At 37.8% G+C, this 21,120-nt stretch overlaps 1 protein-coding gene across 1 annotated transcript in view; it reads right to left on the reverse strand.

Annotated features, from left to right (window-relative positions):
• Nucleotides 1-1,213: 1,213 nt before the first annotated feature.
• Nucleotides 1,214-21,120, reverse strand: part of RBPJ (recombination signal binding protein for immunoglobulin kappa J region) — a 54,361-nt gene continuing 34,454 nt past the window's right edge. The window contains exons 4-11 of the mRNA XM_017727544.1: nt 14,844-15,009; nt 13,541-13,715; nt 11,907-12,044; nt 11,580-11,692; nt 9,319-9,459; nt 3,226-3,381; nt 2,378-2,481; nt 1,214-1,574 (exon numbers count right to left, since the gene is read on the reverse strand). Of these exons, the coding sequence (XP_017583033.1) occupies nt 1,259-1,574; nt 2,378-2,481; nt 3,226-3,381; nt 9,319-9,459; nt 11,580-11,692; nt 11,907-12,044; nt 13,541-13,715; nt 14,844-15,009 (1,309 nt within the window). The 3' untranslated portion in view covers nt 1,214-1,258. The remainder of the gene's footprint in view (nt 1,575-2,377; nt 2,482-3,225; nt 3,382-9,318; nt 9,460-11,579; nt 11,693-11,906; nt 12,045-13,540; nt 13,716-14,843; nt 15,010-21,120) is intronic.

The raw sequence follows: 21,120 nt of genomic DNA on the forward strand, positions 1-21,120 counted from the left end.
GTTATTACTGTATGATCACTTCACAATGAAAGCACGTTCTCAATACAAGTGTTACACAAAAGCCTGGCCTAATTGACTGAACAGTATGAAGAAAAACATGCTCGTTGTGATTCTTAAGTGATGAAGGGCATCACCTACCAATCCCATTTGTAGCACATACTTCTCATGGTACTTCAGTTACATGCCAACAAGACAGAAGACATGCTGCCAAATGAAGTTATTGGGAACATTCCACTTTTGAAATAAAACATTTAACTTACACTTAATACAAATTATGTACAAGATTAGAAAAACCTGAACAGATCCTGAAACATTTTCAGATGTAATATGACTGAGCAAGGAAGAGGGGGAGTAACCCAGTAACAACCCTTCAAAAACACCAACATATGCCTGTGACATGAACAATCATTAATATGACTGCTTGAGATGCCACTTTTAGGAAAAAAAACCTCATGTAATGTTAGAACCTCATGAATTATCACTATAAATACATATTTAAAAAAGAAAAACAGAAATAACTATTAACAATGACTGAAAACAGAGCACTAAAGTTAACATACATTGCATGTATTGCAGGCAAGGCAGAGGCATTTTTTAAAGCTTTTGCACAGACTTCATATAATCTTAAAAAAAATATGCTGGCCTTTACAAGGTTCTACTTGCTGAAATAAAAACAATTTCAGTTCATAAAAAGTCACAAGACTTCAGTTTAAAAAAAGGAACAGTTCCAGCCACAGACCAAAAATATATATTTTTTTTTAAAACTGGAAGAGTATGGTAATTAGATTATACAAGCATGGTCAGGCTTGGAACCTGAATATACTTCAGAGCAAAAGCTCAGAGGAAAAAAAAAATATAAACTATTTGGTAACAAAAGTGTACTATATGTTGTGATACAAAAAAGGTATGGTGAAAATGTACCTTTTATACTAAAGCTTATACAAGTTCCTTGGTCCATAAAAACTATGTTGTGTTCATGTTTTCTAGTTTGCTCAACATGTATCCCAGCCACATTTTTGTTTCTTGCCCACTAAAAAAAACACAGCTGAAAAATAGATTTTCAATAAAGTTCTTATGTTTCGGATGTTGGTTTTTTTTTTATTGTGGCTTCTGTTTTTAAGATCAGCACTTGCAGGTAACAAGGTTCAAATCATATCACCTAAAATGCGAAAGTGTTTTCCCATGAAACCACAAAAATTGTTCAGTTCTCTTGAATGTAGCACGAAAAGTCAATTAAAGTCCAGACAAACAACAGTAGTTAGGAAACTACAGTTGCTGTAGATGATGTGACATTGGTGGGGTTTGTGCTGACGCTTGTGTAACTTCCCTCACTGTTTGTGTTTGTTTCACTGGAAGCCATGAGGCTTGAGTTGGCTCTGAGAATTGCTCCAGCAGCACTGCAGTGTGGCCGTGGCCCTGGTTCCGGTGTGTATGTAAAGGTAAGGCTGGTGGAGTAAATTATGCCATCGTTACGGACCAAAGTTACTGGAACCTGGACTGGCTGTCGGACCCACCTCCAACCCTCTCGAAATGCAGAAATGTCTGGAACAACACAAAGCATGCTCTCTGCACATCTGAAAAACAGGAGAGTCAACTGAGCACAATGTACTTAAGTTGAAAGAATACAATAGAACAGAACAGTTCAGTTGGAAGGGACCTACAATATTCAACTAGTGCACACACTGACCACTTCAGGGCTGACCAAAAGTTACAATCATATTATTAAGGCCAAATGCCCTTTATTTGCTTAAACACAGAGAGGCTAGGGGTATCAACCACCTTTCTAGGAAGCCCATTCTAGCATCTGACCACCTTCTCAGTAAAGAAATGTTGCCTTATGTCCAGTATAAATCTTCTGTGGTGCAGCTCTGAACCATTCCCATGTGTCCTGGCACATGACAGCATGAAGCAGAGCTCAGCACCTCCCTCTCTACTTCCCCTCCTCAGGAAGCTGCAGAGAGCAATGAGATCACCTCTCAACCTTCTTTTTTCTAAACTAGACAAGCCCAAAGTATTCAGCTGCAACTCCTAGGGCCTTCCAGCCCTTCACCAGCTTTGCTGCCCTTCTCTGGACACATGCCAGTACCTGAACATCCTTCATAAACTGAGGGGCTCAGAACTGCATGCAGTGCTCGTGGTGAGGCTGCACCAGTGCTGAATGCAGTGCGATAGTCACCTCTTTTCACCAGCTAGATGCAACCTGGCCTCCCTGCTGCCAGGGCACATTGCTAACTCATCCTGAGCCTCTGGCAACCAGTACTCCCAGACCCCTTTCTGCAGCACTGACAAGTGTACACCTGAGTGTGTACACAAGCACACACTCTTCAAAGCACCCAGTAGAACACAGACACCATAAAAGTAATAAAAAATATTGTACCTGTACATGGTTTCAGCTTCCACATCCCCAAACCAGACACGTAAATTTGGAGTGAAGTTCTGTCCTGTAAGTTCCAACATCGCTACATCCCCACCACCATTCAACTGGAAAGGGAGCAAACAGAAAAAGAAGAAAAAAATCCCCCCCAAATATATATATTAATGAAAATAAACACTCTCCCCTCAGGAAAAAATAAACAAACAAAAAACCCCAACAAACAAAAAACCCCACCAACCAAAAAAAGTCACAAACAAAACCTTCACATACAGGTAAGAACTTTAAACAACACTGTTTCTATCAGCTGGACAAAACCAAAACACATACACAATCTACACAACTGAAATATAAAGAAGTAACACGTCCAAAAGATACTGCCAATTAATTTGATACTATGAAAGAATTTCGAAGTTTTGATAATGGCCACTTAGAATAGATGTCAACAAGTCTTTGAAAACAGAGAACAAAATATTTCAGAGAAGGTATTAGGGGAGTTTTTCCTCTGCCAAGTACTGGGGGTTTTTTTAGTAAGGCTCTCTTTGATCTATAATTGGCAAGAGTCAAAAACAATTTCTAAATAATCAAACAGAAATCCTAGGGATATCACTACCATAGTACTTTCAGAAATAAAATTCTTACTGTATACAACAATATTAGTATTATTCCTAGAATGGATAGACTTGTGTATTCTGAAATGTAAGAAAAATTATTACAACAAAGTAATTTTATTCTTTATAAAGCTATTGACACTGTTTTCCTACAGTATTTCACAAGGGTATCATGAACGTTAAATGACTATGATAAAAACGATCTCACATAAAACAGTATATTACAACAAACTACAAACTTACTTGAAGACTTTCTACAACAGGCACAGGTGTCACTGGAGCATGGACTGGACCCATCCCCTCATAAAATGTATATTCTGCTTTGTCTGTGCTAATGATTGTCCAAGAAGCTCCATCATTAATCATTTCTTTATTTGGTTCTTTTGGGCATGGAGTGGCCTTAGAGAGAAAGAAAAGTTTTAAATCTGATCTGTAGATATGTTTGTCAAGTCACAGACCTAAAAACCAACTCAGCCAGTAATAATGCCTGTTATTTCAAAAAACGTATTTCTTTATGTTTTCCTCTAAAAAATGGCCTAGAGAAACAGCCTTCATATTTCAGAAAAACTACTAGAAAACTAGTATTTGTGAGAACACCATAACTCTCACCTAGGACACTGTCACCTCTCCAACCTTATGTTTGAGTTTTATTTTAGTTCAACTTTCAAAATTTTAATGTTATTCAATAGGTGTCAGTAAAAAAACTACAGCAACTAGAAGTAGCTGCTTTAAAACAGATCTTTAATTAATACAAAGCATCCAAAACAGCTGAAGACTGAAGTGGGCCTTTTTTTCTTTTTAGAGTTCTTCACCCTCCACAAAATGATGGAAAACACAAGTTTATATTTCAGTGTTTGTGCAAAGACATAGGAGAGAAGCTGAAATGATAGCCTTGCAAATTAGAATAATGGAATCATAGAATGGCTTGCATTGGAAGGGACCTTAAAGATCATCTAGTGTGTCCCTCTAAATATTACTAAATTAGTATAAATATATATACAGATAGATAGATACACAGAAAATACACAGACAAGTATTTTTTTATGGCAACAGAAGCCCCTGAACAATTTCACCACCTAGCAACTCATAAGAAACTTGTGTAGAGGTCAAACACTGGCACAGAAAAAAATTCTAACAGCTAGATTCTGTTTCCCTCCATTAAGTTTTAAGGATATATCGGTATGTAACCGTAACCTTCACTCTTCAAAGTGGCATATAAACTTCAATTAGCATGAATTGTCCAGACCAGATGTTAAAAATCAAAGCTGTATTTTCATGTGGACTCTTCGTTCTGGTATGATTATGTAAAAAGCATCGAGAACAGCTCGCAAGGAAGTGTGTAACATGGATAGTAACTACAGATCTTTCCAAACTCAAGACACCCAAATAATACTTCCATCAGAAACATATGGAGCTTCTGAATTACTAGCCCAACTACAGGAGAAAGTTTCACAAAGGATGTCTGGACTTCAGGCGGCTCTCTTGAAAGCTGTTTATTGCATAGGCGAAGTTACAGCATTTCAGGGAGTGGGTATCCAGAGCCAGCCCTACAGCTGCCAGCTCCAGCTGTAGGCATACCTGAAGCCCCTTTCTGTTCAAGTTACAAAGCATTAGATACTTTTCTTTGCTGAGTATCTTAATACATAACAACCAATAAGCACCATACACAACACCTTTACATTTGCCTATAGCCTATCATAGCTACTACCATCACCATATTATAGTCATTATTATCCAATCACAAGAGTAACTAAGTTACAATTTAAGCTTACAGCAGAAAATTCTCAGACCTCTCTTCTTGCTTTCTTGTTCGCCTGCAATAGTTCTTTTTGGTAAAAACATGTTTTCTATTTACTTATGCTCTTCTTGAGACTTACTTACTTGGTGAAAAACATGTCTTTGTTTGTAGTCACATACCTTTGTCCTATTCATAAAAATCTCCTTCCAACTCATCTCCAACCTTTGCCTTCTCAGTTATTCAGTGGTCAATGTTTCAGCAAAACATCTTTTACTCTATATCAAAACTTGCTTTCATTTCTATCTGTTTCCTCAGTTTCTACATTCAGAGATCTTTCTGCCAAGCCTACGTATCTGTGAAACTTCCTTACTAAACTTTCATCCTCTCCAACACCCAACTTCAAAAGAGAAGCCATTATATAGGAACTGCTGTATACTATTTTGAAGCAAGGCACCTTTCCTATAGGCTGATTGCAATTCTTGTTGGCATGGAATGATATACTTTGAGTCATAACAAATAAAACCACGGATATGAAAAAATGAACAACCCTGTAAAAATCCTTGACTGACTTTTTTCAGATTTCCTAAGTCCATGAAGTGGAAGGCAAACGCCACAGAATTTGTTCTCAAAATCCTGTCACATCAAGAATCATTTCAGTAACACATTACTCCTTCTGCTACAGAAATCTTTGAAAGGTTTCAATTCCCTTTGTAGAGAAGCATTCTTCCTTGTCACTTCCAAATAGGGCTCCGGGGGCATTTCTCACCTTTTCTTTCCTTCCCTTTTTTAAGTAAATTTTCTCAACAGGTGGCACTGGGAGATTAAAATGGCTTAACATCACGCTTAGTACCTCATGTACTGTCTGGCTTCAACTGGAGACAGAAGTTACAACTTGGGATCCTAGGGTTGCAACTGACGGTTTTCTGAAACCACCACCTCAATGTGCGGTGGCAGCTGCAAGTGATGACACCATGGCGGACACCAGCACACAAAAGTGATGAGAACAAGCTGTCTTTACACTACAAAGGTGTAAATCCTTTGTTCACCTAATTCTGTAATACTGTGTGCAGTTGTGGTCTCCCTGTCTAAAAAAGTCAGAGCAAAAAACAAGAGAAGGGACAGAAAGGGCAATTAAAATCACCAAGGAGTGCTGAACTTATGAGAAGAAATTGAGAAGACCGTGATTTTCCAATTAGGAGAGAAGAAATTAAGATGTTGATGGCTAAGTGAATGCAGAACTGTTGCTCACTAAATACTGCAAAACTGGAAGAAGGAATCACTCACAGAAATTGTTACATCATTCAAAATAAATACAGCAAAAGTTTATTACACAGAGAACAGGAAACCTCTTGAACTTTCTGACACAGATTACTGAAGAAAAGGAACATCTGCACATTCTGAGTTAATCAAACCGATGTACACATTACAGAATGACACTAAAAAAGTCAGGGATGCAGCCTTTAACAATGCTTGGTACAAGAAGTGTGGATGCTGGCAGAGTACAACCACACTGGAGTGTGAAACACACCCAGATCCACCAGCTTCCTGTAAGCACCAACTCCTATTGCTGCTGGTAGACTAGACACAGACATGGACCATGCTCTGATCCAGTAAGGCATGATTTATATCCTTTCTCCGTGCCCCAGAACACACGCATGTCTTGAAAGAGAGATCTGGGTGGTACTTCAGCAACTGAATTTCAAGGTTCATGCTCACCTGCAGACTTTTTTACAGCCTCTTTGCTTTAAGCCTCTATGGTCTCTGTATAGGGCTATTTCCATTTACCAAAGAGAGACTTGCCATCCCAAAGTTTCCAGGATTTTGGGGGGTGGTTGTTGTTATTGTCATTTTGGTTATGTTGGGGGTTTTTGGGTTGGTTTTTTTTTCAACAGTGACCATAATTTGTCTAGATTCCTACTATAGGAACAGTATACACATGCTGTTTCCCTGGTCTTTGTCTTCTGATCCAAAATAAAAAACCCAGATAAAACAGGATTTCTCTCCTGACATTGGCCGAGTTTATCTTCCAATGTGATTTCACCTACCAAAGCACGGTAACAGCCTGATGTGCAATTTACCAGATTTTATTCAACAAGTATAAGCAGCAGCTACCTCGTCCACAAAGAGGATTCAGGACAGGGGCTTATCCTTTTATCTAACTACTACCCATGTGGAAAGTTCAGAGCTCTTATTAGACTGGGCTCCATGAGTGCTGCTGAAACTGAAGTGTGGTAGTGTGGGGTATGCTCAGCCCCCGCCCTGGAGGTTCATCTGCTGAGATAAGGAGACTGCCTAAACCTCCCAGCAGAACTCCCCTGGAAAGGGAGCTACTCTTCAGTTACGGGCGAGAAGACGACAAACCCAGAATCCTCTGGGAGACCCTATGCAGATCCTTTGTAACCCATTGGCCCTTACCTTCTGACACCCACCCCCTGTATCCCTATAAAGCCAGCCCCCTGCCCCTGTGAGGGCAGAGAGAGCTCGTCCCTGGCTCCCCTTCACTGAACTAATAAAGCTGCCTCGTGCAGAACAGCTACATGAGCCTCTCGTCTCTCCCTGGTCTGGCCTGGAGGCTGCCCTGCAGAGCTGAGCTGGAATCACGAGCTGACAATCATTAAAGAGCTGACAGCCTCTGCAGGCCCACGCAGGGCGAGCAGCTGACAGAAGACACTGGGCCTCAGGAAGACGATCTCTTTTGGGACCATCTCTCCGGAGCGGTCACAGCTTCCTCGGTCAGAGCTACTGACCCCTCACCAGCTGTCATATGGTAGGACATCCTGATAGCTCCACAGGCAATTCCAGGATGCTGAACTAAGGCAGCTGTCAGAAAAGCAGGAGTTGCTTCTTCATTCAGCGCTTCCCATACAGTACTCTGAGAATGATTAAATAGCAGGCTGATCCTGAGTTATTGTAATTCACATTTCAAGGCTTTCTCTTCTAAATGATAGTGATACCTTAGGTTTTAGCTTTTATATTTTTCAGAGCCTGTATTGCCTAGTATGTAACGCTGACACTTCATATAGCCTGTTAGCTACTGTTCTCACATTTAGGTTAGACATAACAAATCCTCTCTGGGGCCTGAAGTCAAGGACACCTTGCTGTCCCAAGCCCTGAAATATGCAAACTGAGCCTCTGGACAGGGGGAGCAAACTCGGGGTAATTACATCATTACTTGAAATTATAATTGGAAAATTAACCCTGATATGCAAATGGACCAAACTTATAAAAGTGTGAGAAACTCATGACCCAGGGTCCATCTTGGGTGGAGCTGCTTGGAGGCTTTTGACTCCCAAGGTGTACCTTTGAAGGCCCTTAAAATAAGTACCAGATTTTATTCTCTTTTTCTTGTCCAGCCTCTGTTTTCAGGTAGCCATTTCAAGGCATTAATAGTCCATTCTCCTTTACAAGAATATATATTGACAGATACGTATTTCTGCTGTGTGCAGTGGGTAGAAACAACAGATCTAGTCCCTTCTGAACCACAGGTCATGAATATGTTACTGAAATAGGAACAAAGCTTCTCATACTCTCTTTCCATTATCCCAATTCAGGAGAGAATTCAACTGAGTCTTTACCAAGCCTTCCTGTCCCTTCCCTTAAATTAAGGGAAATCTTAAATGTTAGATTCTAATTTCCTATCTCTACTTTTCTTACTCAAGAAGGTACAGCTGTTCTGAGGAAGTCCTGAATCTTTCCCAAGCATGGCCATCTTCCTGGAGCACAGCATTATCTCTCAACACCCTTTGTTACTTGAGCTGCCCCCAAAATATTTATAGAAAATTGCAATACTTAGGTAATCCTGAACTTGGCCAAAGTCTTCACAGAGTCATAGAATATTCTGAGTTGGAAGAGACCCACAAGGGTCATCAAGTCCCACTCAAGTAAGGACTGACCCTGTTCAGGGATTGAACCCACCACCTTGTTTTTAGCACCATGCTCTGACCAGCTGAACCAATCTCAGGGTCATTGTTGGCCTGCTAGGAATTACCATGTAGAAGTGCTACAAGCATGTCTGTACATACAAGAGACATAAAACCCGATGTTCTTCTCCACCTGGCTGGAGAAAAAATATTTCTGAGACAGTTATATTCTTTACGAATCTTTTCTGTGGCTTTTCAAGTTACTGTGGGCAACTACCACAGCTGTCTATGTTTACACTCTTAGCCAAGAGCAACACATGGCATCTCTACTGAGTTCATAATGAAACAATACTGTCATCAACTGTATCATTTCCTATTTGCTGTAACCTAGAAATGGACACACAAATAAGTGGTGCAGCTCCACTGGCATATACCAACATGTTAAACCACAGTATCATGATCACATGCACAAGTTTCTAGTGTGTTTCCTTTTTCTCCATTGGAGAAACCAGAATTCATTTTCTAGACAGACATGGAAGAAAATTATGAGGAAAGAAAAACAGATTTGGAAAGGCACAGATAACAATTCGTTGCTTTTCATCCTCTCTTTTCAAGACAAAGTATTAGACTCACATTCAAAACCTACTACAAAAATGGCATTCATATATATTTTGGGAGTATTTGGGAAAACCGTGCAACCACGCTTCTCATCTGTTGAAATAGTTTTAAACAACTTACTTGAAATTGGATTATTCTCTCCTGGGAAAGGCACAAATACATTCTCTCAGTGTCTTTAAGGTAAAATGCACATTTATGGAGCTGTGATACTGGATCATCTGCATCCAATAATGCCGTTTGTTTATCTACTTTTCGAATTATCTGTGATGAAAATTGTACATATATATTTAAGACATACATATAGTCAGTAAAGGAAGTGAAAAGTATTTTTTTTAACATTTCCATGCTTCTCATTTTGACACCAACGTTAGATTCATAGTTCTTAGTGCCTTTGAAACAAGAATGACACTGAAGCCACACTCAGTACTACTACAATGTGCTGCATGCATAGATATTTTATCTATTTTTGCTCAAGGAGTGGGGGGAAAAAATTGAAGCTTCAGCAAAATCTGCTTTTGTCCCATTTGCTAGTGTAAAAGAGCAATTATTATATTGGTATCTTCAATCACTAATTACTATTCTTAGTAATTAATATGTTTCTACAGCTTTCACCACTGATAGGATCAACAACATTCTGTGGCAAACTGATTGCTGAAGGAGAATAATTAAAATAAGGATTAACTAAAGATATTGAGATGTCCTTAAGTAGAGTTTTGGAAACAACAATCAGAACATATCTTAACAGCTGGTCATTAAATATTACTTGAAGACAACTGCAAAGAACAACTGTTCCTTACATCTGGCACCTCAGTGAAAAAAAATATCTGCTGACTTAATTCAGATCTGTTTAACCAATTTATTTCTAAAAGTCAAAAGCTATTCCCTTAGAGAGTGAAAATCTGTAGCTCATAGTTTTAACTCAACTCCTAGAAAGAAGTTTAATGCTTTATGCAACACTACTAGATGCAGCAGCCAAAGTGCCTGAATATTTCTAAGCTGACAATCAGGAAGCCAACTATGTCCTCTGTAACATCTAATGATAATGAAGAGTATTATTAGCAATATAAATTTAAAGGTTAACTTTTTTCTTCTAAGTTCTTTGCATTTGCTTATAATATATCTGCAAGTTACCTTTTAATTGCATCACCTTCCATCAGTCCTGTAAGGCAGTATGACAAATTTTCCCAATGGCAAACAAAACAGGAACCTTTAGCCTGATTTGTTTTAATCTATTTCTACTTACAAATAAGGTTTCTGGAATAATAAATGATGGCATCTCTTTTCAGTAATAAGAAAGTATTAACATGAAGCCCACAAAAAAGTGACATCCTCTTACTGCATTTCATGTGCTTGAACCACATCAGTAGTGTAACCAGGTCTGGATTTTACTGTCAAACAATGTGATTTAAGGGAAACAAAAAAAAACCCAGTGAAATTTTTATTCTGTACCATGTACGCTGAGCAGGCTATTATCTTTTTTTTTTAGCCAAGTTTGGTATTGGGAGAGAATTTCTCATTACAGTCCTAGCAAAATAAGTCTGGGAAGAGGAACAAAAGCCTGACTCCAGGAAGGCTGTTTTTATATTGGCGCATTCTGAAGATGGCTTCTACCTAAAGTTGAATTAGCAGAGCCTTGTATGAAGCTCATAATAGGCTGACAAGCCACAATTTCACAGAAGATCTCATATGAAGCACTGTTGATTATTAATTCCATAAAATTCCACTTAGGCTGGCATTAAGAGCATAAAACAGGAAAAAAAAAATCTATAATTACACTTAACCATATTTACAAAAGCCATTACTGTTTATCCAGAAGTAATTTTTTTTTTTTTGTTCACAAACCTTAACTAATTATTCCAAAGGCAGTTCCCATGTTTCAGACTTAAAACAAATATTATTAATAAATATGAAAAAAATGTTTTTGCAAGCTGGTACTAATATCATGTATACTCAGGAGTACATAGAAGTGCTTTTAGATTCAAATCAGTCAAGCATTTTTAAAGCTGTGCTGGAACTCAACACATGGAACAGTCCTACTGGCTACTAATATTTTACTCATCTATCGATATCAATATTTAAAGCATTTTGGAACAGGGGAATCTACAATACTGTTTTTAAAATAGACAGATTAACCGATTTTGGCAGGCTTGAATTCTGAAAAATTCCCTATGCTTATTTTACAAGTTGTTCTTTGTTTACAGAAAATCTGCAGATACAAAAATATGCTTTCATTAAAATAAATGCCATTTTCCATATAAAACATGTATTACCCAAAGGCAACACACAAAGCCAAAAACTGTAAACATTGCAAACCCAGCTATGGAATTACATTAAGTTGCCATCTATAAATTAATTACAGCATTGGAGAAATTGAACTGTACCAGTCTCGGGAGTGCCATGCCAGTAACTGAGCATACAAGTTTGACAGTCTGCCCATAATGAATGTAGCCATCTCTCACTGTGAATTCTTCTCCTTCTGATTCATCATCATCCACTGCATGAAACAGGAATTTTCAGAATTAGTTGTTTTAATCACTGTTTTTCTTGATAGGAGATACATTTAACATCATGCTATTACATCAAATATATACTCAGTAACAAAACAAGTCTGCATATGGGCAATTAATATGGAGGAAAAAATGTAGGATGCTTTTTTGTGAGGATGAAGAAAAGAGTGAAAAAAAATTCACAGAATTGCTTTTACTTACAGAGGTGGATGTAAAACGCTCCCCACTGTTGTGAACTGGCATGGAAATTACCACCTTCTACGTGTAAATATCTGGTGCTAACTGTTTGGGATCGAAGTCTATTAAATAGTGCCACTTTTGTCCCTGATGCAATACATACTGCAAGGAACACATACAGACTTGAGATTATAAAATTACTTCATTATTACATAGAAAAGTAAAAAAAAGTCACAAATAACATAAACTGAAGAATACTTGAAATCAAGACATAATTATCAAATACTGGTTAATTTAGAAAATATTTATATTTGTGAAAGACCAAAAATAGTCTTAAAGTTATGAGTGCAATAACATACATAGTGTCTGTTCTCCAAAGGCATGCTAGCTCACAGAATTTTGCCACTTAGCCAAATGGGCCAGTGCTTGCCAGCTGAAAACTGTTCATAGTTCTCCAACAAGTGATTATTTAAGGAGAAGCTTTAGCTTGCCCTTGTGAAGTACTTAAGACAACTTTCAGCAATCATTTGAAGAATATTTCAAATATAAAGAAAAATTATTACAATCACAAGCAATTGAAAGGAAGACAGATGTAACTATGTCAAATTATAACCATGCAACTTGAAATGTTCTCAGATCTGATCTTAACTAATAATTCAAAAGAGAGAAATGTAAAGTTTGCTCCCCTAAAAAAAACCAGCAATTAAAATTTTGCCATCAGAATGGGAATGTTGTTCTACTTGGTTCATATTTACTATTGAACATTGCTTGTTTCATATTCACTGTCCATCAAAACTATCTGTCTGAATACAAATTCAACAGTGCATACTCTGAGCCCACGGGCGTGAACTGCACAGCAACAGATTGCCTTTAGTCATGTGCCAAGCTAGCGGCCCCGAGATCCACATTCCATAGGTGAATGGGTTCCAGCCCAACACAGATGGAAGAGCCTTTTAAAGCACTAGTGAAGAGAGAGAGAAAAACAAACAAAAAAAAAGGGTATCTCTTGAGGTGCTCCAGTGGTATGCAGGCAAAAAACGTTGGAGGAAAAGCAAAAACGTTCCCAATTATACAGTAGCACCAGAGATATTATTAGCTGAAAAACACGGTAAGCAAATAAATCTGGGTGAAATATCACCATACAGATTTCTTAAACGACTACTTAAAATGAACCATGCAAAACAAAAATAAGAACAACATGAAAATGGCATGAGACAGTAAGAAGGTGGCTGTGATGTGACGAAGTGCAGTTTGGATAACATTTATCACAATCTGAAAGCAATCTCTTTGATACTGATCAAAACATTCTAAGCACCAGATTGTGGCAGTTAAAGAGATCCAAAAGCTTAGAAATCTGAGGTAGAACATTCTTTATACATCTGTCTACATGAATTCATTCCTCAGAGTACATGGGGGTTTGAGTGGGCCTTTTTTATTTACTAAATAATTAACCGTGACTGCATAAAACTCAACAGGGTAACCTATTTATATGAGAACATTTAAAAACACACTGATGTGTACAGTTCTGAAATACAGCTAAAAATCAAAAGTTGAAAATTTCGTTGTATTTCCTTTGTAGTCAGACCTTAGAATACGTAACAAAAAATTAGTAGGAAACAAAATTAATTGCTACATAAAGAAAAAACTGAAATACTTACAGTCTGCATTTTTCAGTGACTGTTTCTTTTTAGAAGGCTTGGAGATGACTTTGATCCGTTTACTGAGGAACACACCGATGTCATCACTATTGCCATAGAACATTTTAACCGATAACATGAAGTGCTTTCTCTTGTCTGAGTCTGATATGTATAATGTTTTGGCAGTGCAATAATTCTGTAGGTGAAAATATACTGTGGTTTCTTCTTTGAAGTCAACCCAGTTCAATAAACTATGCATATTTAATTACGAATGAATTAGGAAAACTAACACAATAGGTTTCTAAAACAGATGAGAAACTGGTTTTTTCTATCTTTTCCATATGCATTTCTTTATGACTACTGTTTAGCTTTGTGAAGTGTTGCACCCAACCTCATTACGCTATGATCATTCTAAATACCCTCACCTGAACTGGAAAACATGATTGGAGACCCTAACTGTATCAAAGCCACCTCCGAGGGGCCAAGAGCACTACTAAAAATTACATTTGATTAGGGCTGTACAGACAGTACACTGGGCATGCACAAGGAACCGCCTGTGCAGAAAATGTGTTGAACTAAACTTCTCTTGAAAGGATGGAAAATGATTGGGTTTTGAAACACAAGGAAGTTACCTTTGGCTAAGTGTTTATGCTAGGCGTCAGCAGAATTAAAAAAAAAAATCTCATAAGGAACTTCAATTATTCTTTTCCTATTCAGCATTATGAAGCATTTCTAGTAGACTGTGCTGAAAATACTACGTAGCTATAAAATACTGCTTAATGAAACAACGAGGCAAAATGAACACTTTTGCTGCTAGTTCTACTCCAACTGTTTAAGTCATCACAAATATATTTTTAAAAAATCTTTTAAGGTAAGCAATTTACACCACTGTAAAAAATAATCTACTCAATTTTTAAGATGCTACTTCAGTTGTATTTTTAGGCAAAGGGACTTAATATTTCTAGCAGCAGATGTTTTGATACTGCCTTGATCAGATTATCCACTCATGCAAGCCAAGGAAGGCGACAGAGAGTTTGGGCCAGAAACCATATTTTAGTTAGCCACTGATGGCTACCAAACCTAACAATTTACTGATTCTGCATTAACAATCTACAAATTAAAGGGTACCTTGCTATGACCCTATGAGCGAAATCCAACTTTTCAATTGTCCTAAGTATTTTTGAGGGATTTTTTTTAACAATTATGCAATGCCTAGAGTGCAAGAAAAGGTTTCAAAAATAAGCAAGGGCATTCCTTGAAACATGCACCATGTAGCTATAACATCCTTTGCAGTTATCTGAGTGGTTTATTACAGTTTTTCTACCTTTCCTTCCAAGTTCAGCTGCTGCATTTCTTGGTCACTGTTTCCTATCCCAATAAAGGCGCATGGTTGTGATTCCTGCTCAGTGCAACCATCCCGCTCCATTTGCTCTTTTTTTTTCTTCCATCCACTGCCCATGAGATACACACATGGAGGAGGACAAAAGAATCTGAAAATGAAGAACACATTATGGAATTAGTTTTCCAGATAAACAAACTGATATGTTCCCAATGCTTTCACCTACACACTCTGCACTTGAGGTTATACAGGCATGCCCTTCATTTGTCTTGAAGATTTTCTAAAATGCAAATTAAAAAAGAGAAGAAAAAAAAAGAAGAAAAAAGCAAGGAAAAACAGCAGTAGCTGCAGTGTCACTGAGAATCTTTCCTGTTCAATGTATGTCAGGTAATAGTCTGCATCTCTATAAAATGCTTTCTACCTTAAAAAGAGATTCTGAAAGAAAGGAAAAAAAGGCCTCAAAAGTTATTACAGTCTTTTGCTTTTGCAGGTGCTTAACATGATGGAGCAATTAATACACATAGAACAGTTCCACAAACTAATTTAATGGACAACTGCTGACTACAATTCCTAAACATTTAGAGTTTTGTCATAAGCAAGGAGGGAGTTGATTCCATCCATGCATAAATCTCTCCCAAGTTTTTAAATGGAACAGACGATTTTATATCTTCATCAGTATGTGTAAAAAATAAGGCCTAGTTTTCAGCAGCACTGACTGTAATCAGTCTAGATGTTACTTACAACAATACATTCAAAATTAAATTCAGCATTATAGTACAATGCATTGGTCTTGAAGCTTCTGCAAATTGTTAAAGCCCAAATCCTGAAAAGGTTTGGCTTTAGCTAGCAAACAAGCTGCAGGTTTTTTATCATCATTTCACTATGATCAAAGATATAAAGTGGAATGAATACCTCCAGTTGTGAGGCAACTAAGGAGGGATGTAAAGGACGGGAACATGAAAAAGTTTGTAGTATTTTATTTACTTCAATTTGGAGAGTAGTGTTATAACTTGCCACTTCTAAAACCCAACAACTCCTACCTTACAGGTGAGGGTTCTCTGGCTTTGCTTTTTATTTTTTTTAATTGGGCTTGGGACACCTGAATTCCAGGCAAGGGGAGCAGGCTCCATGCCGGGACAGCAGCCAGTTGTGCCACCCGCAGGCTGCTGCAGTGGTGAGCAGGAGCTGTCAGGGCAGGGGGGTGAATGGAACTGTAGGCTCCGAGTCATGGAAAATTATCAGAGGATAAAATTATTCAGTTTCTGAAGTATCTGTGGGAGTCCTGGGCAACAGAGGCCAGGTCACCGGTTGGTCTTGATGATCCGAAAGCTCTTTTCCATCCTAAGGTATTCCTACTTCTATTAAACACCATTAATGGATGCGCACGCGCACACACACACGTGTGAGTGGAAAGGAAGCAAGAGGATAAGCAGGACTCACATTTTTATTAGGCTGGTGAGGGCAATGATGGTGCCCAAGTACTGCAGGGAGCAAAGGAGAGGCCTACGCTGCTTTCCATCCCAGATCAGGGAATCGTGGTATTGGTCCTCTACAAACAGTACTTTTCAACTGGGGATTATGAACTGACTCCAATGTTAGAAAATGCAATTTTATGGGGAAGAAATTTTCAAGTAACAGATGCATTTATTCATGAGTTGATCTTTTGGAAACAAACCGAGATTGCCAGAAAATGCACACCATGTATCTAGTCAGCTTCTGAATCCTCAAACTGAAATGACAATACAAGATCCTTTCAGTGTTAACGGATATATCCCACTAATTTGCATCAGCTATAAGTGATTCCTGATGAAGAAGTTATACATAGATTAAAAATTAGTGTCAACCTTTATTAACAAAGCAAGGCTTTGCTAAAAAAAGCCCAAACCAAACAAAACCAAACCAAAAATCCAACAAATCCCTTCTATTCCAAGTAATATTACACCATAAAGCCCATGACACAGTTACCTTTATTCCTCATGTACTCTTCTGTATTTATCTTACTCATTAGAAAACAAGAAAAGAATCCCTAATTTTTTCATATCCTTTCTAATTCCAGCTTTATGCTAAACCAAGTCCTTTGAATAACTAGAGCCACTAGATGGCAATGAAGACCTGTAAAAAACAAGGTGTAACCCCCTGATGAAGAGAAAACAAGCTACAACAATTAAAGCACTCTTAAAATCAGAACACAGAGAACAAGCTTTGAAAACTTACTGAACAAAGAAAGAAACTTTTAAAGCTGATAAAATTTTAAGTTTGGTTAAAACTCCAAACATGAAGAAACGGTCTGGACACTCACAATTTGAATGGGTTCTCTTATGTATCTACCTCTTTTCCCAGCCTTCAGGCATAGACAACTACAGTCTTGGGGCTTTCTAACGTCATACTTACAGTTCCAGAAACTCATGTATAGAAGAGATTAGCTATGAATATTCTATCCAATACAGAAAAAGTGAACCAGGTTTGAACTTTGGAAACACTATATTAAATCAGATAATCAAAGGAGAAAACAATATTCCTTCAGTCAATTCAGGCCAATCAATACAGAAAAAATGTGGTACTTCAAGTAGAGAAGCTACTCTAACCAAACTTGCCAGAAAGCAAGGGCTTGAAGTGAAGTAAGATCAGCCTGTGTTACTTCTACCTAGTTCTGATGCACTCAGCGCTCTCCTCAAACCACAGGTTTCTGTCACAAAGGTTTGCTTTTTCAGATCATCCAAGTCATCCCTGTGTTCATCTTCTAGAAGTCTTTGCCTTCAGGAGAATTCGCATGTACTAGCTAGTTATTTTATTTCCAGAGTGACTTTAGAAGGGAAATTTCTCCTTTGTATCTCTTGGTCAATTCCAAGACAGTCAAGCATGAGGTGTGTTTGTCAACTACCCACATTGTTCTGAGAATGAAACTGCTCAGCAATCTTCCTTCATAGGAGATGAAAAAATTAACCACATCCACAAAAGAATTCAATGTGAGAACAAACAAACGAAAATCATTAGGTACTACAGTGCTAAGGACGAAGCAGTGGCGCCAAGGGGTAAGCCCTGGAAAAAAGCTGTGCTTTCAATAACAAATTTTATCCAGAGGACAGGCACATTCAGTACAGCAAAGGGAAGTATTTGATCAGAAGTTATAGGAGCTCCTTCACTCACAGCTGTAAAACAAGATGCAGCTACAGCATTCTCATGCTAACCACCAGTGATCATGTATGAACTCTGAACAGCACAATCAGTCTGGCTCACAGTTTTTTGATGAACTATGCCTTGGGTTCCAAAACACTTCAGTCCTTTAAACTGCTGAATGCTCACACTGTTCAGACTTTCAAGAAAGAAGTCTCAGTGAATGGTAAATATGGAAAAAAATACAAGAAGCATAAGCCAAACACCCACACTCATCAGGACTAAACAGCACCTGAGTCTCTTATCAGCTGAAAGCCTTTGAAAGGTGACAGTCATGCAACAGGAAACATCAGGCACAAAGTCTTAAATTCAACTAAAGCCTAACCCTGAGCTTCTTACCTCCTGGCTTCTTTGTTAAGCTAAAAACCATTAATTTTGTGAAGTACAAGGCTGGTAAGAAGGATCGACTCAAAAAAGTCAACTCCTTTCATTCCTGTTAAAAGTATTGAAAACTCTCAAACTTACCTAGAAAGTCTGTATCCATGCACCTGGAATAGTGTTATTGTGATGCCTATTAACTCCATGAGATCTGCACCATCTACAGTGAGTTTTTAATGGAGTAGTTCACCATCTAGTAACCCTCATCAAAACACTAAAAGGTAGTTATCGTGCTAACCTTTTAATTATGACATGCAAAGTTTGTTAATGGCAAGTATTTTCCACAATCTTGCGACAAGTAAGATTTAAATAAAGACTGGAACAAGAGGTGGAATTTCAGCTATGTTTTTGGGTTTTTTTAAGTTCTATATTTACTTGCAAGAGATGTCAAATTTAAGAAAGAATCTGTTTTGTAACTTGAATTCCTAGCTACAAAAGTAATGCAAGTTAAGTAATTCTTTAAGGTTCAAAAATTAACCAGAGTATATCTATGCCATAATGAAGTCCCATGGAAAACAGGAAGTTTCTCCATAAAAATTGGTATGAAATACATTTCTTTCTATAAAAAAGATGTATGCAAACCAACTCACTTCAGAAATGGCAGTGAATGTAAAAATGATGAAAACTTGACTGTCCAGTTGCATAAAGCAGCATTAAAACTTTATTAATTTTGCTTACTCCAGAATAAGAAACGAAGAAATAAAGGCCACAACCTGCTATAAACATAGCAGAAACAATTTAAAAACCAAAAAAAAAAAAAAAAAAAAAGGAATATAATAATTCATCCTTCAGTTTTACTAAGTACCTTAGGCCACACATGGATCCAAGGATTTAATAACTGGCACCTTCCTTTATGCTGATAACCACAGGACATCGTTACTGATGCTGACAGTCTGGGAACTAGCAGAACAGTATCAGAGGCAGTTTACATGGTATGCTGAAGCTTAAGAAAAACTAAAATATTTAAACTGAAAAAATGAAACCTTCGTATGTACAGGACAAGAGGGAACAGGCAGAAACTAATGCACAGAAGTTCCACTTGAACACGAGGAAGGACTTTTTTACTGTGCAATGACCGACCACACACGCAACAGGTTGACCAGAGAGGTTGTGGAGTCTCCCTCACTGGAGACATTTAAGAACCATCTGGCTGCAATCCTGTGCCATGTGTTCTACGTTGGACCAGATGTCCCCCTGTGGCCCCTTCCAACCTGACCAATTTGGTGACTGATTCCACACTTTCATTTCATACCCATACCACAACAGCAATCATTTCAGCATCATACTATTTGATAACCAACAACCAACTATTTTCACTCCTGATCTTCTTTTCCAAGCTCTGAAGTTCTTTACAGTCATTTGACATGCTTCCATTCTTAAAGAGGTGAATCTGAGATACCCTGCATGAACAAATGCAGCTGTGCTAAGACACTGAACTGCACCTCAAAAAGTGTGGTAAAAGAATGCCTAACTCCAGTTATCAAGCAGTTTACCAAACATTACCACTGCCTAGGTAAGATATGTGCCACAGTAAAGCACCAGGTGAAGTATACACATATATTGAATTCAACAGGATTTTATGGCAATACTATGAAATGCACACAGGAGCTTTCAGAAACCATTACCAAATAACAATTTGAAGCTTTGCCCCGGATTACTGAGAACACTTCTGTAAGTTTTCCAAACAGTAATGAAACTTTTAATAATCAAAATTACATACTTTATCTTTTTATATTCTTCTTTTGATGCAATTTATCCTACAGAATAATGATACACAGGACAGCTTTGCAAAATGTTCCTTATGAACTGCTCTGGCCTCAGGAGAACAAAGTCACAGATACACTGTTTAGAAAGTCACTTTCTTATCTGCAGGCACACCCCTCATTTTTAGGGAGTAATACACTTTACTCATCTGCAGTGATGAGTTAACTATGCAACTCTTGAAACACAATCTTGAAAGACAAGATAACAATCAGAGGTTTCTATAGTGTCATGATAAATCTTTTTGGCTATCGAGTTTGCCGCCAAGGGTTACAGTTATCATTTACTGCTAGTATGGCCTGGCATTGCAACCCTTTTGCATTTAAACACAGCAGAGAGCAAGAGGGCTGAACACTTATACAGCAAATACACTGGTCTGTTTTTGTGCCCTTCCTCCTTCACTGACTTCCCACTTGACTCATATCAAGAATTTCAGGAACATCTAGAAAGCACTTTGAGTAAACAATTCCATGGACGTGCAGAACCTGCACACTGCCCAAAAGAAAGGATCTGAGAAAGACAGGTAGTCACAAAATATTGGAAAACAGTTCAAAATATAGTCTGTATCTCTGATTTACAGACATCAGAAACTGTGACTGAGATAGGTAACAACTGAGAAATCTGCAGGTTTAATTGTAACATTTGTGCTTTCTAACAGCCTTATACATAAATATCTTAAATCTCTAATCTCAAAGCTATAAAAACATAATGATGCAACAGGACTTACATAACAGTGGTAAAAGAAAGGTTAAAATTTCAAAGTCATTAATGTGCTGAGCATGTAGTCTTTTTGTGGTGAACAAATATTAGTAATACAAAAACTAACCAAATACTGCACTATTCTAGTGAAATGTCAAGTAGAAAAGCATCGCTTAAAATTAAAGAAGGCTGTATTACATCACAGGAGGTCTAGAAACCCGCATATGAAGGAGCATCCTAATTGCTTCTA

Source organism: Corvus brachyrhynchos, unplaced genomic scaffold (assembly GCF_000691975.1).
Source record: "Corvus brachyrhynchos isolate BGI_N302 unplaced genomic scaffold, ASM69197v1 scaffold80, whole genome shotgun sequence".
NCBI lineage: Eukaryota > Metazoa > Chordata > Aves > Passeriformes > Corvidae > Corvus > Corvus brachyrhynchos.